The sequence below is a fragment of the Saccopteryx bilineata genome, chromosome 4 (assembly GCF_036850765.1).
Source record: "Saccopteryx bilineata isolate mSacBil1 chromosome 4, mSacBil1_pri_phased_curated, whole genome shotgun sequence".
Classification (NCBI taxonomy): Eukaryota; Metazoa; Chordata; class Mammalia; order Chiroptera; family Emballonuridae; genus Saccopteryx; species Saccopteryx bilineata.
The window spans coordinates 237,453,754-237,476,401 of record NC_089493.1 but is presented as its reverse complement, the minus strand read 5'-3'; the positions used below and the strand labels follow the sequence as shown (position 1 = coordinate 237,476,401).

Genomic DNA, 22,648 nt, shown 5'->3' with positions numbered 1-22,648 from the left:
AATTGTAAAATACCTTGAAATGACAAAAGAAAAATTTTACAGGGTGTCACATGAAATGCTAGGTGTTGTCTAATCCACTCTTTAACATTACTTGTAACTTTCCTTGCTTGTGAGTCAGCTTACTACTGTATGACTTGTAGAATACTTATGGTAATACAAATGACTTTTGCTGCTGAAAATGCAATTGAACTGTTTCCTCATAAATTTTGACCATTTTTCAATCTGTTAACAAATTCATTTCAGTACTCCTGGTAGCCTCTATTTGTGTCTTATCTTTGGAATCTCCTTGAACTAGATTTTTACATTTCTCTAGTTCCCTCAATAATTGACTTAAAACATTCGTTAAGATGTTTATTTTATTTTTGTATAAGGTTTTTGATTTTATCTCGCTCTCTTTTTTGTGTGTGTATTTTTCTGAAGTGAGAAGTGGGGAGACAGAGAGACAGACTCCCGTGTGCGCCAGACTGGGGTCCACCATGCAAGCCACCTAGGGGGCAATGTTTTTCTCACCTGGGCCATTGCTCCATTGCAACCAGAGCCATTCTAGCGCCTGAGGCGGAGGCCATGGAACCATCCTCAGTGCCTGGGCCAACTTTGTTCCCATGGAGCCTTGGCTGCGATGGAACTTGGGCTTCAGGAGGGCAAGAGAAAGATAGAGAGAAAGGAAAGGGGCAAGGGTGGAGAAGCAGATGGGCTTCTTCTGTGTGCCATGGCCAGGAATCAAACCTAGGACTTCCACACACCAGGCCGATGTTCTACCACTGAGCCAACCAGCTGGGTTAATTTTTTCTCTTAAAAAGTATCCTTTAACAATGGGTTAAGACAAACACAAATTATTATAAAAGTTTGGTTCCATATCTCCCAAAACTGAGGATAATTCTTGCATTATTGGTTTAACATTTACTGATTATCAACTATGTGACCGAGTGTTAGTGATACAAATATGAGTAAGGAAAAACTAGTTCCTTCCTCCCAGAGTTCTTGATCTAATCCTGGTCCTTCCTATTTATTCATCTATTCATTCATTCTGTCCCACTACAAATTTTTCTTAAGACCTACTGTTAGTACTACAACTCAGTCACATTTGAGTTGAATCAACTTTTCTAATATGATCTTCATGTCTTACTAATATTTTTAACAATGTTGCTGTGTGGAAAATATGTTTTGCATTTCAAGCAACTTATGTAGATTAATTAAAAACCTTCATAACAGCCTGACCTGTGGTGGCGTAGTGGATAAAGCGTCGACCTGGAAATGCTGAGGTCGCCAGTTTGAAACCCTGGGCTTGCCTGGGCAAGGTATATATGGGAGTTGATGCTTCCAGCTCCTCCCCCCTTTTCTCTCTCTGTCTCTCCTCTCTCTCTCTCTCTGTCTCTCCCTCTCCTCTCTAAAATGAATAAAAAAAAAAACCTTCATAGCATTTCGATAGCTTTCTCAAATGGAAGAGGAAAAGGTCCTACTTTCAAAACTTATCACTACAAGATTAGGAACAATTTACAAATAATTTTTAATTATTCTGTTATATTTAGAACTGACTATATTATCCATGGATTACATATATTTTTCTAATGATGCTGTTATTGCTGAGAATGTTTCTCAAAATTCACTTCCGGAATTGTCTTCAAATGTAGTGGTGCACTATTATGAATACCTCAGTGTAGATATTCATCCATTTAAGGAAGATTTAAAAAAAAATTTATTTTTATTTTATTGATTTCAGAGAGAGAGAAAGAGAGATAGGAACATTGAGCTGTTCCTGTATGTGCCCTGACTGGGGATCAAACTGGCAATTTCTGAGCTTTGGGACAATACTCTGACCAACCGAGCTACCTGGCCAGGGACATTAAGGAGGATTTGATTTTGGAAAGAGTCAAAGTGTTCTGGAAAAAATTTTGGTCTCATTGTACAGTTATGAGGCTAAGGATCAAAAATGATACAATTTTAGAGGAACTCCTTTCCACCTTGACTCTTCTACCATAAGAAAAGTAGAAATTATCCGAAAGCATTTTAGCACTTTTATGTATATAAAGTATTAAGTGTAGAGTACTGAATAAAATTTCCACATAGGTCCTTTCAATCCTTGCTCCCTTACCTCATTTACCAGTGCGTACCACTATTAATAAATACGGGTGCAAATATTAACAAATCTCATTATTAATAATATAATGTATATAACACTAAATTATTTAAGAGATTCAAAAGATAGATCTATACACAATAATTACTCATATATTTTAAAAACTTAGAATCATGTGATACAAATTTGCCTATAATTTTTCTTTTACTCATAATAAAGCTGATATTTTACATCAGGATATTATTACTGCCCCTAAAAGACATTATCTGGTGAGTGCTGCTCATGCCCACAGAATTTCTCCTAGTTTCAATAATGTTCAGCATTTCTTATGTCTCCTTCTTGTCTTTTTTTACAGTACCATTTGATAAGTTGTAAATACCATATTTCACCTTAAATATTTTAGTATGCATCTCTGAAAAAAAAAACAAGCTTCTATATAATCATGGTTCTTCTAATGGCTAAGAAAATTAACAGTAATTGTATAATATCATCTAATATTCAGTTCATATTCAAATAACCCCATTTGTACAAAGACACTTTCTTTAGTTGTTTAATTAAATTATTTTATTATGGTGACAGAAAATGATTTGACTTTGGGTGATGGGTACACAACACAATCAACAGTTCAAATGCTATAGAAATATTTACCTGAAACTTATATACTCTTATTGATCAATGTCATCCCATTAAATTTTTTAAAATTATTTTAAACCAGAATCTACTCTAGGTTCACACATTTGACTTGGTATTTTTGTTTCTTCATTGTTTTTAGATCTAATTCAGATACACTACTTTGTTTTCATGACATTGAATTTTTGAAGAGTCTAGGTTAGATGCTTTATGAGTTACTGTCCTATATTCCTTTCTTCTAAAGTCAGGTTTATTGTGATATAATTTATGCAGTGTGAAATTTATCCTTTTTATTGGATAGTTCTATGAGTTTGACAAGTACATTTAGTCATGTAACCACTACCACAGTTGAGATATGTAATACTTCTAACATCCTCAAAAGTTGCATTCTGCCTTTTTGCAGTAAGCCCCTCCCTGCACTGCTATATCCTTGCAACCACTGTTCTATTTCCTGTCCCTGTAGTGTTGCCTTTTTGGGAAAGTCATATAAATAGAATCATGCAGTATGTAGCATTTTGAGTCTGACTTCTTTTGCTTAGCATAATGTGTTCAAGATTTAATGAATTTAATGAATAAATTGGGTATACCACAATTTATTCATTCACCAGTGGAAAAATGAGCAGTGTGTGGGTTTTGTCAATTATGAATAAAGTTGCTATAAATATTTGCATATAGGTTTTTGTGCAAACATACATTTTTATTTCTCCTTGGTAAACATCCAGGACTGAGATTGCTGGAGCACATGGTAACTGTGTGTTTAATTTCTTCAGTAGTTGTACCAATTTGCATTTCTATGATCAGTGTATGATAATACTGTTTTTTCCACATTTTTGTCAACACTTGCTATGTCATTTAAAAAAAAATAGCCACTCCGGTAAGTTTGTAATGGTATCTTATGAGTTTAATTTGAATTCCCTTAATGAATATTAACATCAAGCTGTATGTTTTTGAGGGCAGTAACAGTTTCTGGACTGAGTGCCATTAGAAAGACCCTACCCCCAAAACATTAAAGTCATTTTCTCTTGTTTTTTGTTTGTTTGTTTCCTCCTTTCAAGCTTTCTCTCTTTTTGGCTGAGATCATAAACTAACCCTGCTGCCTGCCTCAGTCTAGTAAGAAGTCTGCTAGAGATTTTCCCAATCTTGAATTTTTTTACTTGTGTGAATTAAAGTTTCTCTACCAAAGGAAGAGAATAAGCTAGTTAGGAAGAGAATAAGCTATTGTTGTTTCTTTCTTTTATTTTATTGATTTCAGCAAGACAGAAGAGAGAGAAAGATAAGAACATGGACCTATTCCTGTATGTACCAGGGATCAAATTGTCAATCTCTGAGCTTTGGGACAATGCTCTAGTCAACCGAGTTATATATCTGGCCAGGGTGTTTTTTGTTTTTAATTAATTGAATATTGAGATAACATTGGTTCACAAAACCATACAGGTTTCAAGTGTACAACACAATAAAGCACCATCTGTACACCACATTGTATGCTCACTACCCCAAGCAAAGTCCCTTTCCATCCCCATTAGGTTTTATATACTATATGTGTTTTGGCTAATCCCCTCACATTCTTTCACCCAGATCCTCCCCTACTTCTCTCTGATAGCAGTCAGTCTTTCCAAAACATATGGACTGCTTCGTGAATTTGGTGTCATCCTTGTGCAGGGGCCATGCTCATCTTCTCTGTATTAGATCAATTTTAATATATGTGCTGCCAAAGCGAGTACCGTTTGGTGTTTCTTGAAAATTATTTTCAAAGGCAGCATATACAAGGAGAATCTTTAGTGCTCTCTGTCTCTCATTCTTACTCTCTTTAACACACCCATACCCCCATACACATTAATAAGGGCTTCCCAGATAAAGTATTCCATACTCATGTTTTATTTTAGAAACTATTGTTTCCCCATAACTCACCCTTCAAAGTAATCATTTTCCAACATGATTTTAGCAAATATTCCCTATAATATGCCTGAAAAGGATTATTAACTTTCTTCATAGACTATTCTCCAAAACTACATTTATAAGAAATCATGAAGCGTATCTCAATACCACTGAGGTGTAGTCTGGAAATGGAAAGGCACAGATAGAAATGAGACATTTCAGGGTGAGGGGAAGCTGGTTGGTAATGAGAGTGTATGAAACCGTATGAACTAAGCAATACAATTTAAAGTAGGTTTTAGAGTTAATTTCCCTTAGAATTAAAGTTCCTTTTGAAATGATAAATTTTCTTGCAGCTTTTTATAGATTCTTGTCACTTTTCAAGGACTGTGTGTTCCACATATCTTTTTAGTGATGATTCTAACACACTTTAGTTCTCTTAAGACTTCCAAAGTAAATTTTCTTCTTTGTTAAAAAGTGTGTGTGTGTGTGTGTGTGTGTGTAGAATAGGTGATGCAGAGACTGTGTAGAATATTGGTGATGCAATATTTATAGGATTGTGCAGAATATTGGTGATGCAGAGAATATTATTTACCTTTTCATGGTTGATGTGGAAAACAATATTAATTTAAGAAATTCTTCTAGACCTTCATCACATGAAAATGGCACCTATCATGGTCTGCAGTTGTGTTACCTGGTGACAAGTCAGCAGTAGACACCTTCAATTTGTAGTTTAATAAATATTCTTTTATTTCATTTTTTTGTATTTTTTATTCAGTGAGAGGAAGGGAGGAAGAGACAGACTGCTGCATGTGCCCTGATTAGGGTCGACCTGGCAAGTCCACTAAGGGGTGATGCTCTCCTTATTTGGGGCATTGCTCCATTGCTCAGCAACCAAGCTCTTCTTAGTGCCTGAGGCAGTGGCCATGGAGCCATTCTCAGTGCCCGGAGCCAACTCACTCCAATTGAGCCATGGTTGCAGGAGGGGGAGAGAGTGTGAGAGAGAGAGAGAAGTGAGAGGGAGAGGGGTGGAGAAACAGATGGGTGCTTTCCCTGTATGCCTTGACCAGGAATTGAATCTGGGACATTGACACACTGGGCTGATGCTCTACCACTAAGCCAAACAGCCAGGGTCAAAATAAATATTCAAATTAGACCTGATTCATTTGTATTTAGGGATATCAATTTTTTACAAATGTGGAAGAAAATAGGAGGAAATACTATATTGATTTGTCAGAGAAAATCATAGGCAAAACAATAGGAATTGGGAAGAAGCCCAAGACACACACACACACACACACACACACACACTTCCAAAATTAGCTTGAAATGAATGAATCTATAAAGCAGCAGTGACAGGAAAAGAACTCACAAAGGACAGCATGGTTTCTGTAACAGTGGTTCTCAAGCTTTTTGAATCAATTCCCCTGGATGGGGGGCAAAAGATCTTAACACTCATATACTGTATTACTTATTCCCATTTTTCAAGTGCGGGTGGGAGAGGTGACTCTTAACAAGTGTTGTTAGACTACCAAATTAGGAGAGATCATGTTTATGTTTACTTTAACAATTGGGTTTTAGACAATACAACTTAATCCTTGTACCTTTGTCTTAACATGTAGTTAGTGGGAAATAATGAATCACAAATAGGGCTGCATTTGTATCACTGCATGCTGTAGGCATAACTGAACAAACACACATCAAACTAAATTAAAAATTATTTACAAACAGTAATGTATAATTAAAAAGCAAGAAAAAACTGAAACCCAAAGATACTCAAAATAACACAGATGATAAAATGATAAAGTGTCCTTCCAGAAAGTTGAGGGATTTTATGTAATTTATGAGATTAAAGAGAATTTCTTCCATTGCTTTCACAATAAGATATGACTCTAACTTTGTATTTTTAGAAAGGAAAAGAACTTTTATTTTTTTTTTATTTTTTATTTTTTTAATAATTTTATTTTTTTAATGGGGTGACATCAATAAATCAGGATACATATATTCAAAGATAACAAGTCCAGGTTATCTTGTCGTTCAATTATGTTGCATACCCACCACCCAAAGTCAGATTGTCCTCTGTCACCTTCTATCTTGTTTTCTTTGTGCCCCTCCCACCCCCTATCCCTCTCCCATTCCCCCCTCCCCCCCGTAACCACCACACTCTTATCAATGTCTCTTAGTTTCACTATTATGTCCCACCTACGTATGGAATAATACAGTTCCTGTTTTTTTCTGATTTACTTATTTCGCTTCGTATCATGTTATCAAGATCCCACCATTTTGCTGTAAATGTTCCGATGTCATCATTTCTTATGGCTGAGTAGTATTCCATAGTGTATATGTGCCACATCTTCTTTATCCAGTCATCTATTGATGGGCTTTTTGGTTGTTTCCATGTCCTGGCCACTGTGAACAATGCTGCAATAAACATGGGGCTGCATGTGTCTTTACGTATCAATGTTTCTGAGTTTTGGGGATATATACCCAGTAGAGGGATTGCTGGGTCATAAGGTAGTTCTATTTTCAGTTTTTTGAGGAACCACCATACTTTCTTCCATAATGGTTGTACTACTTTACATTCCCACCAACAGTGTATGAGGGTTCCTTTTTCTCCACAGCCTCTCCAACATTTGCTATTACCTGACTTGCTAATAACAGCTAATCGAACAGGTGTGAGGTGGTATCTCATTGCCGTTTTGATTTGCATTTCTCTAATAGCTAAAGAAGCTGAGCATCTTTTCATATATCTGTTGGCCATTTGTATTTCTTCCTGTGAGAAGTGTCTATTCATATCCTCTTCCCATTTTTTTATTGGATTGTTTGTTTGTTTGTTGTTGAGTTTTATGAGTTCTTTGTATATTTTGGATATTAAGCCCTTATCTGAGCTGTTGTTTGAAAATATCATTTCCCATTTAGTTGGCTTTCTGTTTATTTTGTTATCAGTTTCCCTTGCTGAGCAAAAACTTCTTAGTCTGATGTAGTCCCATTCATTAATTTTTGCCTTCACTTCTCTTGCCATTGGAGTCAAATTCATAAAGGAAAAGAACTTTTAAAAAATATTTTTTTCAGCCCTGGCTGGTTGGCTCAGCGGTAGAGCGTCGGCCTAGCGTGCGGAGGACCCGGGTTCGATTCCCGGCCAGGGCACACAGGAGAAGCGCCCATTTGCTTCTCCACCCCTCCGCCGCGCCTTCCTCTCTGTCTCTCTCTTCCCCTCCTGCAGCCCAGGCTCCATTGGAGCAAAGATGGCCCGGGCGCTGGGGATGGCTCTGTGGCCTCTGCCCCAGGCGCTAGAGTGGCTCTGGTCGCAACATGGCGACCCCCAGGATGGGCAGAGCATCGCCCCCTGGTGGGCAGAGCATCGCCCCATGGTGGGCGTGCCAGGTGGATCCCGGTCGGGCGCATGCGGGAGTCTGTCTGACTGTCTCTCCCTGTTTCCAGCTTCAGAAAAATGCAAAAAGAAAAAAAATATATATATATATATTTTTTTCTGCCTGACCAGGTGTTTGTGCAATGGATAGAGCGTCGAATTGGGATGTGGAGGACCCAGGTTTGAAACCCCAAGGTTGCCAGCTTGAGCGTGGGCTCATCTGGTTTGACCAAGGCTCACTAGCTCGAGCCCAAGGTCGCTGGCTTGAGCAAGGGGTCACTTGGTCTGCTGTAGCCCCCGGGTCACATAGAGAAAGCAATCAATGAACAACTAAGGGGCCACAATGAAGAATTGATGCTTCTCATCTCTCTCCCTTCCTGTTTGTCCCGATCTGTCCCTCTCTCTGTCACACACACACAAAAATTTAAAGATTTTATTTATTGATTTTAGAGACAGGAGAGAGAGAGAGAGAGGTGGGGGAGGAGAGGGAAGCATCAACTTGTAGTAGTTGCTATCCTATGTGCTTTGACTAAGCAAGCCTGGGGTTTCGAACCAGTGTCCTCAGCATTCCAGCTCTGTGCTTTACCCACTGTGCCACCACGGGTCAGGCTAGAGAAGAAAATAACTTAACAAATAATTTATTATCCCTTTCTATACCCAAGGAGGATAATACATGCTGAGTAGTGACAAAGAAAAATGTCTGATCTCTTGGTGTAAGGAAGCAATAGAAGAGAAAGTCTCATCATCCAGGTATCAATAAAGCCAACTATTTCAGATACAAGATCAGAGGAGTGGTGACCCCTGTGTCACCACCATTCTGCCTCCCTTCTGTCCTCAATTTGTCCTAGGAGGGATTACATATGTAACGTAAGGTTCTTTAAATTCATCTAGTTTATGGATCCTGGTTATAATTGTTTTATTTCTAGAATGAGAGATAAAACCTGATTTTAAGAAGTGGCAACCTGCTACTGGTACTATAGTTGGGAGTAGAGCAAACAAACTTGGAGCACCAACATTTAGTTATTATAGCGATACTACAAATTTGTCAGTATGTGTACCTGCAGCTAGCCATTGGAGTCACTAAAAGTAATTTTAATTATCTGGCCTTAGTTTGTTTATTGTGAATCAGAATGAAACTATTTTAGAATTATATAAGAAACTCAATTGTTATTAAACTAAGGAGGAAAAATATGAAGTTGGTTATGAAGATACATGTAACAATTCTTTTTCCAAACGGCCCTGCTTTACCAGTTAAAAATGAGAGAATATCAGCCACTAGAGGATACAGCTGGGTACAGAATTAAGGGAATAGAAATGATAAAATCTTTGTGTTTTATTCATTTCATTTAAGTAAAAAAAAAAAAAAAATATATATATATATATATATATGAGTCTTAAGCCAAAAAAAAAAAAAAAAAAAAAAAAGTAAACACTTACCTTGGCCTCAATTATCCCATTAGTTTATATAAAAGTGAGAGAACTATAAATTCTCTGTATTAACCTTTGGTTAACTGTTCCTTTTCATGAGCTTGAATTAATCTTTGGAGAATTATAGATAATTGTTTTGCTTTCTTCTGTTAAACTACAACTCCTGGTCTCCACAGGACTGTGCTTGGTGGTTGAACACATTTTCTATTCCCTCAACTTATTAAAAATGTAGTGATTTGAAACAACATCCATTAATTATTTCTGTGTGTTAGAAGTCCTGGTATAGGCTCATTTGGATTCTCTGCTTAGGTCTCACAAGGCTGAAATCAAAGTGTCGGTGGGGCAGTGCTTTCTTTTGTAGTTTGGGGTTATCTTCCAAGCTTAGGTATTTGTTGACAGAATTCAGATTCTGTAGGACTGAAGGTTAGCCTATTACTGGCCAATAGCCAGGAATAGCAGCCACCTACCACTCCTCGCCACATAACTCTCTACAACACTTCTAGGCCAACCACAAAGCATCTGCTACTTTGAATCTGACTTCTTGACCTTCTTTTAAAGAGCTCACTTGATTACATCAAGCCCACCCTGGAAAATCTGCCTTTAAAATGCAGCTGATAAGCGATTTATAGGTGCTGGTGATTCCCAAGTAAACAACATAGGGGTTAATTTTGATGGAAGTGATAATACTGAAACAGCACAAATGCAGACTGTGGTAGCTGACGTGAAGGAAATGAACAGGGTGGTGTGAAGAGTAACTAGGGAGCACATGTGCTGAGGCGATGTTTGGGTTGAGACCTGGAAGTTGAGGATACATCAGTCATGAGAAGAGCTGAAGGAAGAACAGTCCAGGCTCATGATGGCGAACCTATACATGCTTGTCAGCACTGACACACGAAGCCATTTTTGATGACACATGGCCACATGCAGCTGCATGCCAGAGAAGGTATGGGGCTGCATGCCGAGAAGGACGTTTCATCCTCGGCTCCTGCACAGCCAGGTGCAGTAGCCGAGGATAAAACATTTGCTGTAGTGTAGACCACATACATATTTTATTTAAAAATGTATTATATAATAAATATGTATTTTCTGATGGCTTTAGGCGAACCCTGTGTTTTGGTTGTTCGACCCCTGCCGGGGTCACGACCCACAGGTTGAGAACCGCTGGTGTAGACACTCTGTGCCAGAGGTCTGTAGGCAAAAACAACAGAACTCTGGCACAGAGCATCTAGTTCTGGGACTTCTGGTTAGGCCGTTAGGGGATCTTTGACCTCACTTCCCGCCGGCGGAGCAGGGAGCAGCGGAATGCTGTGGGGGACGCATCTCTGGAGGCCCTGTGATCACCATTACCAGCAACCATCATCCAATATACTGTTCTGGGGTGTCGTGGATTTCTAATTGACCATCATTACCGAGATAAGTGAGGGGGAGGCTGCGAGAGGCGAGGGCCTGTGCTATGGGTGCCGTTTCCCGCCATTAGAAATAGCGGCAGCCATCTTAATTTACGTAAGATGCAACTTGCAGAATTTCAAGACAGCAACTGGGCTCAGGTGTTTGTTGATTTTAGGTCAAAGCTTGAGAATCTGGAAAGGTGCTACTTGGAGAATCAAGAGGAGTGCCACTACGAACAGGAAATTTGGAGTGCCTGGAACCGATTACCAGACACTTTTAGCACCCTGAAAAATATAGCAATGGCTTTACTCACAATTTTTCCCTCTACGTACTTTTGTGAAACCTTATTCTCAGTGTTAAATAATATCAAAACCAACAAAAGAAACAGACTGACAGATGAAGTTAGTAGTGCATACTTGGGCTTGAAGTGTACAAAATACCAACCTTCAATTGAAGATTTAGTCAATGAAATTCAACAACAAAAAGTCACTAATAGGCAGGTTAGTTAAAGAATTCCCCTTCCCCCTCACTTATCTTAGCTCACAGCACCCCACACAAGTTAAATGATATCAAGACCAACAAAAGAAACCGACTGACAGATGAACAAAGTCACTAAGCAGTTAAGTTAAATAATTAGTTTTTGGTTTATTAAATACAGTTATATATTACAATTATACATTTTTGTTATTTAAACTATAAATATTGCAAAATTATGGTTTTTCTTCTCGAAGTGACACATCACCTGGGTTATGCTCAGTTTTTTGGCGAATTTTGACACACCTCAAAAGATTGCCCATCACTGGTCTAGGCAGCAGCTGAACTTGTATATGTCTGAAGCAAACTATTGAAGATGACAGATCATCCTCCTGAAGGGAATTCTCTGAAAGCTTGTTAATTGTCTTTGGCTTTGAGTATTTCAACAAAAATACAATTCAATAAAGAATTACATTTATTGAATACTTGGGGTGCTGCATGCTTTCTGGATGCATAAAACAATGTCTTCTGCCCCAAGAGTGTCTTTTTAGGACATTAATTGTATCTACCACAATCAGTGGGATCAAGGGTATATTAACTGTGCTCTACTTTTGTCATTGGTGCTATAAGATGTTTTAGCCACTTATAACAACCATGATTACCCATTTGCAAGCATTAGAACTTTTAATACATGGGTTTCATTTATAGGCAAATGTGAATTTCAAAGAGAAAATATCGTATATCCCCATGTATAAGACACACCTCTTAAAAAATTTGGAATCTAAGAACTGGGTGTGTCTTATACAGTGATTGTAGATTTTTTTACTTGCATTTTCTGCTTTTTTTGCACAGATGAGGAGTTGTCCAAAGTTTATGATGAGTAAAACTTGAGTTCAATAATTTTATGTAATACTTCTCTTTTTCAAATTTTGGGCCCCCAAATTACAGTGTGTCTTATGAGAGCATCTTATACATGGGGAAATACAGTATTCTATGTCAGAAAAGAAAGAAAAGGCCTTCCTTTTAAACTGTTTTCAACATTTTAATATACTGGCTTTTCAGTGTAAATCTATATCACAAAACAGGTCCACCTCAGGTTTGAATTATATTCAAATATGAAAATAAGTAATTATTTTGGAGTTTTAAAAAAAATATTATTTATTTATTTTAGAGGAGAGAGAGAGAGAGAGAGAGAGAGAGAGAGAGAAGGTGGGGAGGAGCAGGAAGCATCAACACCCATATGTGCCTGACTGGGCAGGCCCAGGGTTTTGAACAGGCAAACCTCAGTGTTCCAGGTCAACACTTTAACCACTGTACCATCACAGGTCAGGCTATTTTGGAGTTCTTTATTTCCTCCCCATCCATCATCTCTTCTCTACCTAAATCATAATAAATGTCACTAAGTCCTGAAAACTCCACATAAGAAATGTTTCTTGTCCTACCCCTATGTAAGGCTGGTGGCCATGGCCATGTAGGTTCACATTGGATTTGAGCAGATGGTAAAGAAACTGTAGAGATGGAATATGGTGGGCCATTTCGTTTATTAGTCTCGCAACAGTAAGCAAGCAGGCAGGGAAAACCGCTTCTCTCTCTCAGCACTGAAGATCAAACAGGCATGGGGGGGGGGCTTCTCTGGCAAACAATAGCAAAAATGGCCCCTCTTAATGGTGGCAGGCAATCTGCAATCTATAATCTGCTGCCCTGAAGGCAAGTACCTGCTGCCTTACATTTACACATGTGGTGCTGCCCTGTGGCCACGCACCAATCAGGCAAAGTACAAGCAAGCAAGCCTAACACACTTGTTTGCCCAACACCCTACTTCACTATCACTACTATGATTGCCTTAATTCATGCTTTTAAGGCTTCTCCACTGACCCTTTGAACAATCTTACTAGTCTTCCTGCTGTCTTTTCCTCCTCCAGTCCATCTTCCATAGAGTTGCCAGATGATGTTCCAAAAATTAAAGCCTCTGTCTTCATGAAGCTTACATTCTACTATAAGAGACTGAAAGTAGAAAACAAACAAAACAAAAAAAAGATAAAATAATGAGGTATAAAAAATATAAACAGGAGAAGAGGAAAGAGTAAAGGAGGATGTCATTTTATTTTATTTCAGTTTTATTGAGATATTGATATACAGCACTTCCTAAGTTTAAGGTAGGTGTACAGCATAAGGAGGGAGGAAGTGTGGCGACATTTGACTATAACAGACATGAATACCCTCCAGCCTAAAACCAGCGGGAACACATCCAAAGACAAAACCAATTTGGGTTTTTGTCTTGTCACAAGGAAGCAGGTTACACACACTGAGAAACTGTGGAAGGTCTCAGTAAGAAGGTGTTGTAAAACAGTGGTCCCCAACCTTTTTTGGGTCACAGACCGGTTTTATGTCAGAAAATATTTTCACGGACAGGCTTTTAGGGTAGGACGGATAAGTGTATCATGTGACCGAGACAAGTGTCAAGAGTGAGTCTTAGACAGATGTAACAGAGGGAATCTGGTCATTTTTTAAAATAAAACGTCGCTCAGACTTAAATATAAATAAAATGAAAATAATGTAAGTTATTTATTCTTTCTCTGCAAACCAGTACCAAAATGGCCCACGGACCAGTACCGGTCCGCAGCTGGGGGTTGGGGACCACTGCTGTAAAAGACTTATTATAAGATTGGGCTTATGTTAGGTAATGAAAGGCTTTGCTCTGAAATGGATGCTGTCAGGAAGCAGAGGTAATTCTATGATTGGATATTTTAATAATTGTTATCCAGAGGTAGGAAGAGTGAAGCAAAGCTAAGGTTATAATTGGTCAAGAAAGAAGTCAGTTTATATTACCTAGAATGTTTGGTCATTTTGGTGGTTTGGAGAATATTCTTCTGTTTGCCGTGGTTAGACGTGATTATGGAGGCATCTTATTTTTGTTGTCTATTATGGTCACAGTTGTGAAATTACATTTAACAAAGCACTCAGACCTATCTGAGAATAACAGTGACACATGGGCCTACTTTATAGTTCTAAGCCAGCTCCCCCTTGTTTGGGTTGCTTTTGATTTTGCAACAAAACCATCAAGTGCTACAATTATCTCTAAATAGCAATTTATCTTACTTCTAATTGTTTGTGAATATTAAGAATATCATCAGTATTATTATTTAGAGTAATGAGTTCTAGTACTCATTACCAGCTCTGGTAACAATAGCAGTACCACATTTCCCCATGTAGAAGATGCACCTTAATTTTGGGGCCCAAAATTTGAAAAAAAAATGTATTACATAAAGTTATTGAACTCGTTTTATTCAACACAAAATTCATACAACTCATCACTGTTAACAAAGCAGGAAATGCAAGTAAAAAATCTACAACCACTGTATAAGACACACCCAGTTTTTAGACCCCAAATTTTCCAAAAGCGAGTGCGTCTTATACATGGGGAAATACAGTTTACTTAATCATTACTGTAATATACCACTCTTTGCTACATGATGTGGTAAAGGCTCTGGAATGGGAATGCTGTGAATTTCAGAAACCACTTCAAAAGTCTCAGAGTCACTTGCCTCATCTATGAAACAAGAAGTTAAATTATATACGTAGTTCTCAAGAAGTCTGCAGGGTATCCCCTGTCTGTGCCATAATCACATGGGGAGTTTGAATTAGAAGTTTTAGGGCTCCAGTTTCAGAGTCTGATTCAGCCTAAGTTTCTAAGATTCAGCCATGTTGCTTTCTTTCTTTCTTTTCCTTTTTTTTTTTTTTTTTAAATTACTGATTAGGCCGTGGCTGGGTAGCTTGGTTGGTTCAGAGCATCATTCCAATATGCAGAGATTGCTAGTTTGATTCCTAGTCAGAGCACATACAAAACCATACCGATGTTTCTCTCTCTCTCTCTCTTTCTTTCTCTAAAATCAATCAAAAAAAATCCTGATTAGTAGTGCATGAATGAGTATACCTTCTTATTTATGCATTCTCTACTGATAGACATCTGGGATGCTTGTAAATTTTGGTGATTATGAATAATGCTGCTATAAACATTTTTGTGCAAGTCTTTTAGTGGATATATGCTTTTATCTTTCTTGGGCCAATACCTATAAGTGAAATTGCTAGGTTATAGTGTATATTTAACTTACATGGAACTAATGGGTCCACAATTTTGATATAAAGTAATAAAGTTTAAACTACCCTCTCCTTTCGTTCCAAGTGTGGCCCAGTAGAGATGGCAAAGGATCTGTTTTAAGGTTTCAGGAAATCCTGGTCAATCCATACCTCCTGTCCTCAAGAATTAAACTCTGGGGTCCTGGAAGATCCCTCTACAGGTAGAGGGGTGAGAGCTGTGTGGATAGTATCTGTAGGTCAATACTGGTTGGGAAGTGAAATTGACAGTAACAGGTATGTAAAACACTTTAATAAATCATTGCCTCTAGGTTTCTTGTTCTTGCTTCTCACCATGATAAAGCTCAGAAAGGGAGATCCCTGAATATTGGCAGACTGAAAAGTCATTCTTGACAAAGAGGCCATTATTAGCAAAGGTTTGACAGTATGTTTGGGTGAAGGCTGGATGAGATTGGCCACTGTAGTGGGAAGGTTCAACAATGCTAAGTGGATGGACTTTGCATCTTGCAATATTGCTTTCTCAGTCAGTTCTCTTAAGTTATCCTTAGTAGCTTTTTAAAACATTCACCACTTTCCTTTCACCCTTCAGGAGGTAACCAGGATCCAATAGAGGCCATTTGAAAGGAACTCTTTCACTTCCCTGCCATGAACATCAACCTACCTGAATCCATCCTTGACTTGTCCTTTCCTTATTCATTTCAATTACAGTGAGGATGGTATCCCTCCTAAGGTACTTGCCAACCCATCTTCTCAAGGGCTTTGTTATATTATCTCTTATAATCTCCTTACCTCTTACTTTATACTGGTTTATTCCCATCACTAAGCCCCTTCCAATCTTCCTTGTTAAAGCTAACCATCTCTCAGCAAGTACAGCTCTACTTATTGCCCTATCTCTCTGGTAGCATTATAATCAAAGCTTCTAAAGGGTTGTCTGCGAAACCTAATCCCTTTTCATTTCTGTCACCAAGATCTATCGAGAACCATTTTATCATGGAGTAGGCACTGCACAATCATTTTTTAGGTATGTGATGGATAGATAAATGGGACTCCGAGTGCAGATGTATACAGCCTGGAATGTTGGATGAATCACTCGGTTAAGAAACTGCCCTTTCTGATGTATATAAATAATCTGATACATGCTTTCATCCTGAAATAAAGTTATGATTTAGTCAGCCACAAGTAACAAAGTATGAAAACAAGTGGAGAAACCCAACAGTGTTGCACTATCAATTAACCCTTCACGGTAAAACACCGATGCGCACCATCCAAGGCCCACACATGTGCCATTCCTCCAAAAAAGCAGCCCGGGACACAGGTCCGCCATGCGGCGGAACGCTGTTGACCGCTCCTAAGTGGCCACGGTGTCCGAGTCGGGTGCTGGGGGTGAGCGGAAGAGCCGACAGGCTCCCGGCCAATGGCAGTTCTTGAACTTACACCTCCAGACGTCAGCGCAGCTTTGCTAACGGATGTCACACAGCTGGCTCGGAAGCGTCTCCTCCCGTCCCAGAAAAGGGGTGTGGGGCTCAGCCGCCTCCGCGAACCTCAGGCTACGGGAAGGAGGGTGCGCCGTTACCCGCGAGCCCCGCACCCTGGCCGGCCAGCTTCCCAGCAGTCCCTGCCAGTGAGCAACCGGCGCCCGCATCCCCGTCCGGAGCGCGCCGCCGCCGCCGCCGGCTCCGCCCCCTCTTCGAGCTGGCCGCGCGCTCCTGCGGCTCCGAGCTGTGTCGCGGGCGCGCGCGCCGCCGGCGGAGCCGCAGTTAAAATGGTCCGAGCGGGACCCTGCGTTCCCCCCGCCGCCGCAGTGACTGATTGAGCCGGCGGGTTAGGCTCGGACTGTCGCCCAGCCGGCAGGCTCGCTCTCTCCGTCGCGTCCCCTAAGCTCGCGCCCATCGTTCTCCCGGCTTCCCTGGGCAAAGCATGTAGCCCCCGACGGGCGCGAGGCGGCCCGCAGCTGACGCCCACCCCCACCGTCGCGTGTGTGTCCGTGTGTGTGTGTGTGTGTGTGTGTGTGTGCGCGCAGGGAGGGCGACCCTGCCGCGGGCCGGGGCCGAGCCAGCGAGCGGCCTGCCCCGCTGCCGGGAGCCCGCCTCGCCGGGCCTGCCCGCTTCCCCGTCCCGGTCCCCCTCCTCGGGACCTTCTATATGGGCCACCTTCTCTCGAAGGAGCCGCGTAACCGCCCGAGCCAGAAGAGGCCTCGCTGTTGCAGCTGGTGCCGCCGCCGCCGCCCTCTCCTCAGGCTGCCCCGCCGGACCCCGGCCAAGGCGCCCCCCCAGCCGGCGGCGCCCCGGAGCCGGGACTGCTTCTTCCGCGGGCCCTGCATGCTCTGCTTCATCGTGCACAGCCCCGGCGCTCCCGCCCCCGCCGGCCCAGAGGAGGAGCCGCCGCTCTCGCCGCCGCTGCCGCCGCCGCGGGACGGGGCCTACGCCGCGGCCGCCTCCTCTCAGCACCTGGCGCGGCGCTACGCGGCCCTGGCTGCCGAGGACTGCGCTGCCGCCGCCCGCCGCTTCCTGCTGTCCTCGGCCGCTGCCGCCGCCGCCGCCGCCGCCTCGGCCTCGTCGCCGGCCTCTTGCTGTAAAGAGCTGGGGCTGGCTGCGGCCGCCGCCTGGGAGCAGCAGGGCCGGAGTCTCTTCTTGGCCAGCGTGGGGCCCGTGCGCTTCCTGGGGCCGCCTGTCGCGGTGCAACTCTTCCGGGGGACCACGCCGCCGCCGGCCGAGCCCCCCACGCCCCCCGAGATGGTGTGCAAACGGAAGGGGGCAGGGGTTCCCGCCTGTACCCCTTGTAAGCAGCCCCGCTGCGGCGGCGGGGGCTGCGGCGGCGGGGGCGGCGGCGGCGGCGGCGGCGGGCCTGCGGGGGGAGGCGCCTCGCCTCCGCGGCCCCCCGATGCCGGCTGCTGCCAGGGCTCCGAGCAGCCACCGCAGCCTCTCTGCCCCCCGCCCTCCTCTCCCACATCGGAAGGTGCCCCCACAGGGGCCGGCGGGGACGCTGTCCGAGCTGGGAGCACCGCCCCCTCGCCTGCCCAGCAGCAGCATGAATGCGGCGATGCCGACTGTCAGGAGCCCCGCGAAAACCCCTGCGACTGTCAGAGGGAGCCGCCCCCCGAAACCCCAGACATCAACCAGCTGCCGCCATCCATTCTGCTCAAGGTGGGTCTGGGCGAATGGCGCTGGGATGCGCGCTTTCCCCCAACCCCGGCCCCCCTCCGCGGAGCTTCTCTCTCTCCTCCCCTTAAGCGCGGAGGAGGGGGCTCCCTGACAGCCACGGACGGCCAAAGGGAAGGAAGATTGAACACCAATGGGGAGGGTGCTTATTACGGCCCGTTTTTTTAAGTGGAAAAACTTGAAGTCTACCGAATACCTTATTATAGCTTCTGTTTGTTATGCACGATTCAGCTATTATTAGATTCCCAGTCCAGTTGTTTAGATTCTAAACATCTAGAACTATTAGTAGGTTTTCTGTGACATACTTTAATTAATTGAGCAAATTGCACTTACCGGGTAAAGACTTTGCATATTAGTATTCGAAAGTCTTCAAACTACTTTCAGGTTTGATAGCTGTTAGTTGGTATCAATAACAGTGAACTTCTTTTGAGCATTTACTATGATCAGGCACTGTGCCAGAGCTCTATATACATAATATCGAATCCTTTAATTATCGCTCTGACATATAACTATTGTTAACATTCTTACTTTATAGAAGAAGAAACTGCTATTTCAATATGATGTGCCTTCAGTACTAAGACAGGAATGGTATTTGCTCTACTTAGCCTACAGCCAAATGGGGCTTTAAGAGGTTGAATGACTTGTCCACGGTCACACATAGAAAGTAAGAGGCACATCTGGAGAATTTAGGCCTGCTTGACTTGAAAACCATTTTGTATATGCTGTGTTGTGTTAGCTTCCTACATTTTAACCCTTACATAAAAGAAGACAGGTTACTAGAAGGTAAGGTAAAATACAAATGTTTTTTGGGAGGGATGGGTGAGCGGAGAAGAGGTAGGTGTTCTGTGGGAGCTTTTTGTCACTTCCAAGTACTAAGGAAAATGTGCAGTTTTGTCATTGCTAGTGATAAACTTAATTACGTGATTAAGTCTGTATTATTGTTGTTATTTTTTCCTTCATTTTCTCTCTTTTCCCCTTTTCTCGCCCCCTTCTGAAGCTTAAAAAATGTAAACCTTCTTCAGTGTGGTTGATTCTTAAGAATAGCCACAAATAACTTAGATAAAAATTTGACTACTTTTATTGTTTCTGAAGCTCTTACTGTCACCAATATACTTTGTTTGATTAGACTTTTTGCATATTTATAATCCTGGTTTTGTTTTGTTTTTCATTTGTTTTATTGTTATAGTAATGCTCTTGAAAATTAAAACAGCAAGAGTGGGTAAGCTTAGCCCTGGCCAGATAACTCAGTTTGTTAGAACATGGTCTTGAACTACAGAGGTTGTTGGTTCGATCCCCAGTCGGGGTACATACAAAAATAGATTGATGTTCCTGTTCCCCCCCCCTTCCTCTCTCTAAAACCAGTAAAATAAACATTTAGAAAGGGAACGATTGTTGCATAGAAAAGCAGAAATCCATCACCTCCATTGGAAAACATTCTTAGAAAGCATGCTCTGCTTGCTTGGTAATGGGTCATTAGCCTTCACAGTTGTATTTTTGCGCCTTTTGTACCAGAAGTTACTGTAGTTGTAAAAAAGGGGATGCAGAGCCGGGAGAGAAATGTGAGGATTATAATTTAAAAGATGTTATTAGGGCCCTGGCCGGTTGGCTCAGCGGTAGAGCGTCGGCCTGGCGTGCGGGGACCCGGGTTCGATTCCCGGCCAGGGCACATAGGAGAAGCGCCCATTTGCTTCTCCACCCCCACCCCCTCCTTCCTCTCTGTCTCTCTCTTCCCCTCCGCAGCCAAGGCTCCATTGGAGCAAAGATGGCCCGGGCGCTGGGGATGGCTCCTTGGCCTCTGCCCCAGGCGCTAGAGTGGCTCTGGTCGCGGCAGAGCGACACCCCGGAGGGGCAGAGCATCGCCCCCTGGTGGGTAGAGCGTCGCCCCTGGTGGGCGTGCGGGGTGGATCCCGGTCGGGCGCATGCGGGAGTCTGTCTGACTGTCTCTCCCCGTTTCCGGCTTCAGAAAAATACAAAAAAAAAAAAAAAAAGATGTTATTAGGGAAAGCTCTCATACTTGCCCATTATTTTTTTTTTTTCAGGTATGGCAAAAGCAAAAGAGAAAAATTGAATTCTCTTGATGGTACTTCATAGTCTGACTTTTGGCTCAGTATTAAGAACGCATTTTAAAATTTTATTTTATGTAAATAATAGGTATCACTTGCTTTAAAACATTCAGATAATGCATGTAAAGCGAAAGTTTGCCTTGTTTACCCCTACCCTTCCATCTAGTTTCTCCTCCAGGGGGAACTAACCACTATTAACAGTTTAGATTGTTCTTCTAGGTCTGTGCTATCAACTACAGTTAGCCACTGGCCACATCTGGCTATTTAAATTTAAAGTAAAGTTAAATAAAATTTAAAATTCAGTTTCTCAGTCACAATAGTTATATTAATAGTGAAGGGTGACCGGCAGCTATTGTACTGGACTGTGCAGATTCAGAACATTTACATCGTTGTAGAGTAAATCTTCATAGTTTTCTCATAAATGGAATCAAAATGTTCATGTTCTGCAATTATTTTTGTTAGTTTACCGTATTGTTTGGAGGTCTTTCCATTAGAGAGTACATGGTTTCCTTTATTCTTTTTAATTGCTGCATAGTATCCCGTAGTGTTAATGCACACTGTATTTATTACCCTGGTAATGGATATTTCTAATTAATTATTATTACAAACAATGCTGAGGCTTTTTTTTTTCTTTCTTTTTTTCTTTGTACATGTAGTCATTTTTATCTTGGGTAGATTTCAAGAAGTGGAATTTCAGTGTTGAAGAATGTGCATATTTGGAAATTTAGAAAGTCCTAACAATAAGAGCTGTGTAAAAATGAAATGAGTTCTTTCGTGAAATAGTGAGCCTCACTAGAAATCATAATTAAGTAACTTCAGAACAGGAGGAGACCTTTGACAGCATCTGGTCTTTCGCCATGTTTTATGCATGAAGATACAGGCTTACTTAACTCAAGACATTTTAGATAGTGAATGGCAGACCCTGGAATGGAACCCAGTTTAGTGTTTCCAGGTCCAGAGATATTTTCAATATTCTGTGTAAGAGGGCTTGAATAACCTTCTCTCAGAGATTTTATGAAAGAGATTCCTGAATGGGGGTGGGGATGAAAAGGGAGGAGGAATTTATACCAAACCACTGACTTCTAAGCCTTTATGAGTCAGAGGCTAATTTAAAATTGGGTCTGTAGGGTTGAATTGTGATCTTTAATATAAGAAATTTGAGAAGCAAGGAATGGCTCTTCAAAGGTCAACTGAGGGAGTAGTATTTTCTTAAGCACTTAAGCCTGTTATAGTTGATCTTTGACTGGTTAATGGATTGTTTTGGATCCAATAAGCTAGCTTGGATCTTTGTTGCCTGTTGCCTTTATAACTAAGCAACCGTACCTACTGATAACCATAATTAGATATTTATATGGTAGAACCATTATGCAACAATTTAACCAAATGATAGCAGTGGAATATTTCTCTTTATAATTACTATTTGAGTAACTGGATATGCTGTGATCTATATTTAAATTTTAGAGACTTTATGTGCTATGTTTAGATATCTTGCTCTCTGTCAGCAGACCTATTTCTTTCCAAAGGAATCTAGGTGAGAAATCCAAAATCCACCACCACCATTAAAAAACTGCTTCATCATGCATGTACCCTTGATAATGTGTCAGTAGGTGTTAAATCTTTATTTTTACAGCTTTATTATTACCAACAAGTTGCTTTAGTGTTTAAGGAAGAGTTTTATAAGAGAAATATGCTTTAGGAGGAAAGCTTACATATCTGACTTATTATTTTTTCAGATGTGCTAACAAGGATGAAAGTGGTAAAATAGGAGTAAAAAAATAACCACTTTTTAAAGCTTTGAATGTAGATTACTAGTGGGTAAGAGGAACTGAATTATATGAAGCATTTCATGAATGCTTGATTTAAGGCTCCAGTACCAAATAACCTCTAGAAGGTATGTCTTTAGAATTCTAGGGATGGTTTTAATCAGCATTGAAATGAAGTATCCTTAGGAAGCCAAGTTTAAGATTTTTCTTTGCTGAAGAATGCCAGGCAATCTTTATTAACTTAATTAGGCTACCAAAAGGTGAGGTTTTGTTTTGTTTTTCTCATTTTAATAAGTCTATACATTTTGGTGCCTTGTAATGAGTCAAGG

General features: G+C 41.2%; 1 protein-coding gene and 1 non-coding gene across 2 annotated transcripts in view; one reads left to right on the top strand and one right to left on the bottom strand.

The window, feature by feature from the left end:
• Positions 1–4,322: 4,322 nt before the first annotated feature.
• LOC136336964 (U6 spliceosomal RNA) lies at positions 4,323–4,428 on the bottom strand. The gene has a single exon (XR_010731696.1). It is a non-coding gene; the product is annotated as a U6 spliceosomal RNA (small nuclear RNA).
• Positions 4,429–17,342: 12,914 nt separating this feature from the next.
• The window catches only part of FBXL17 (F-box and leucine rich repeat protein 17), a 712,016-nt gene continuing 706,710 nt past the window's right edge, over positions 17,343–22,648 (top strand). Inside the window, exon 1 of the mRNA XM_066273966.1 lies at positions 17,343–18,478. Within this exon, the coding sequence (XP_066130063.1) occupies positions 17,477–18,478 (1,002 nt within the window). The 5' untranslated portion in view covers positions 17,343–17,476. The remainder of the gene's footprint in view (positions 18,479–22,648) is intronic.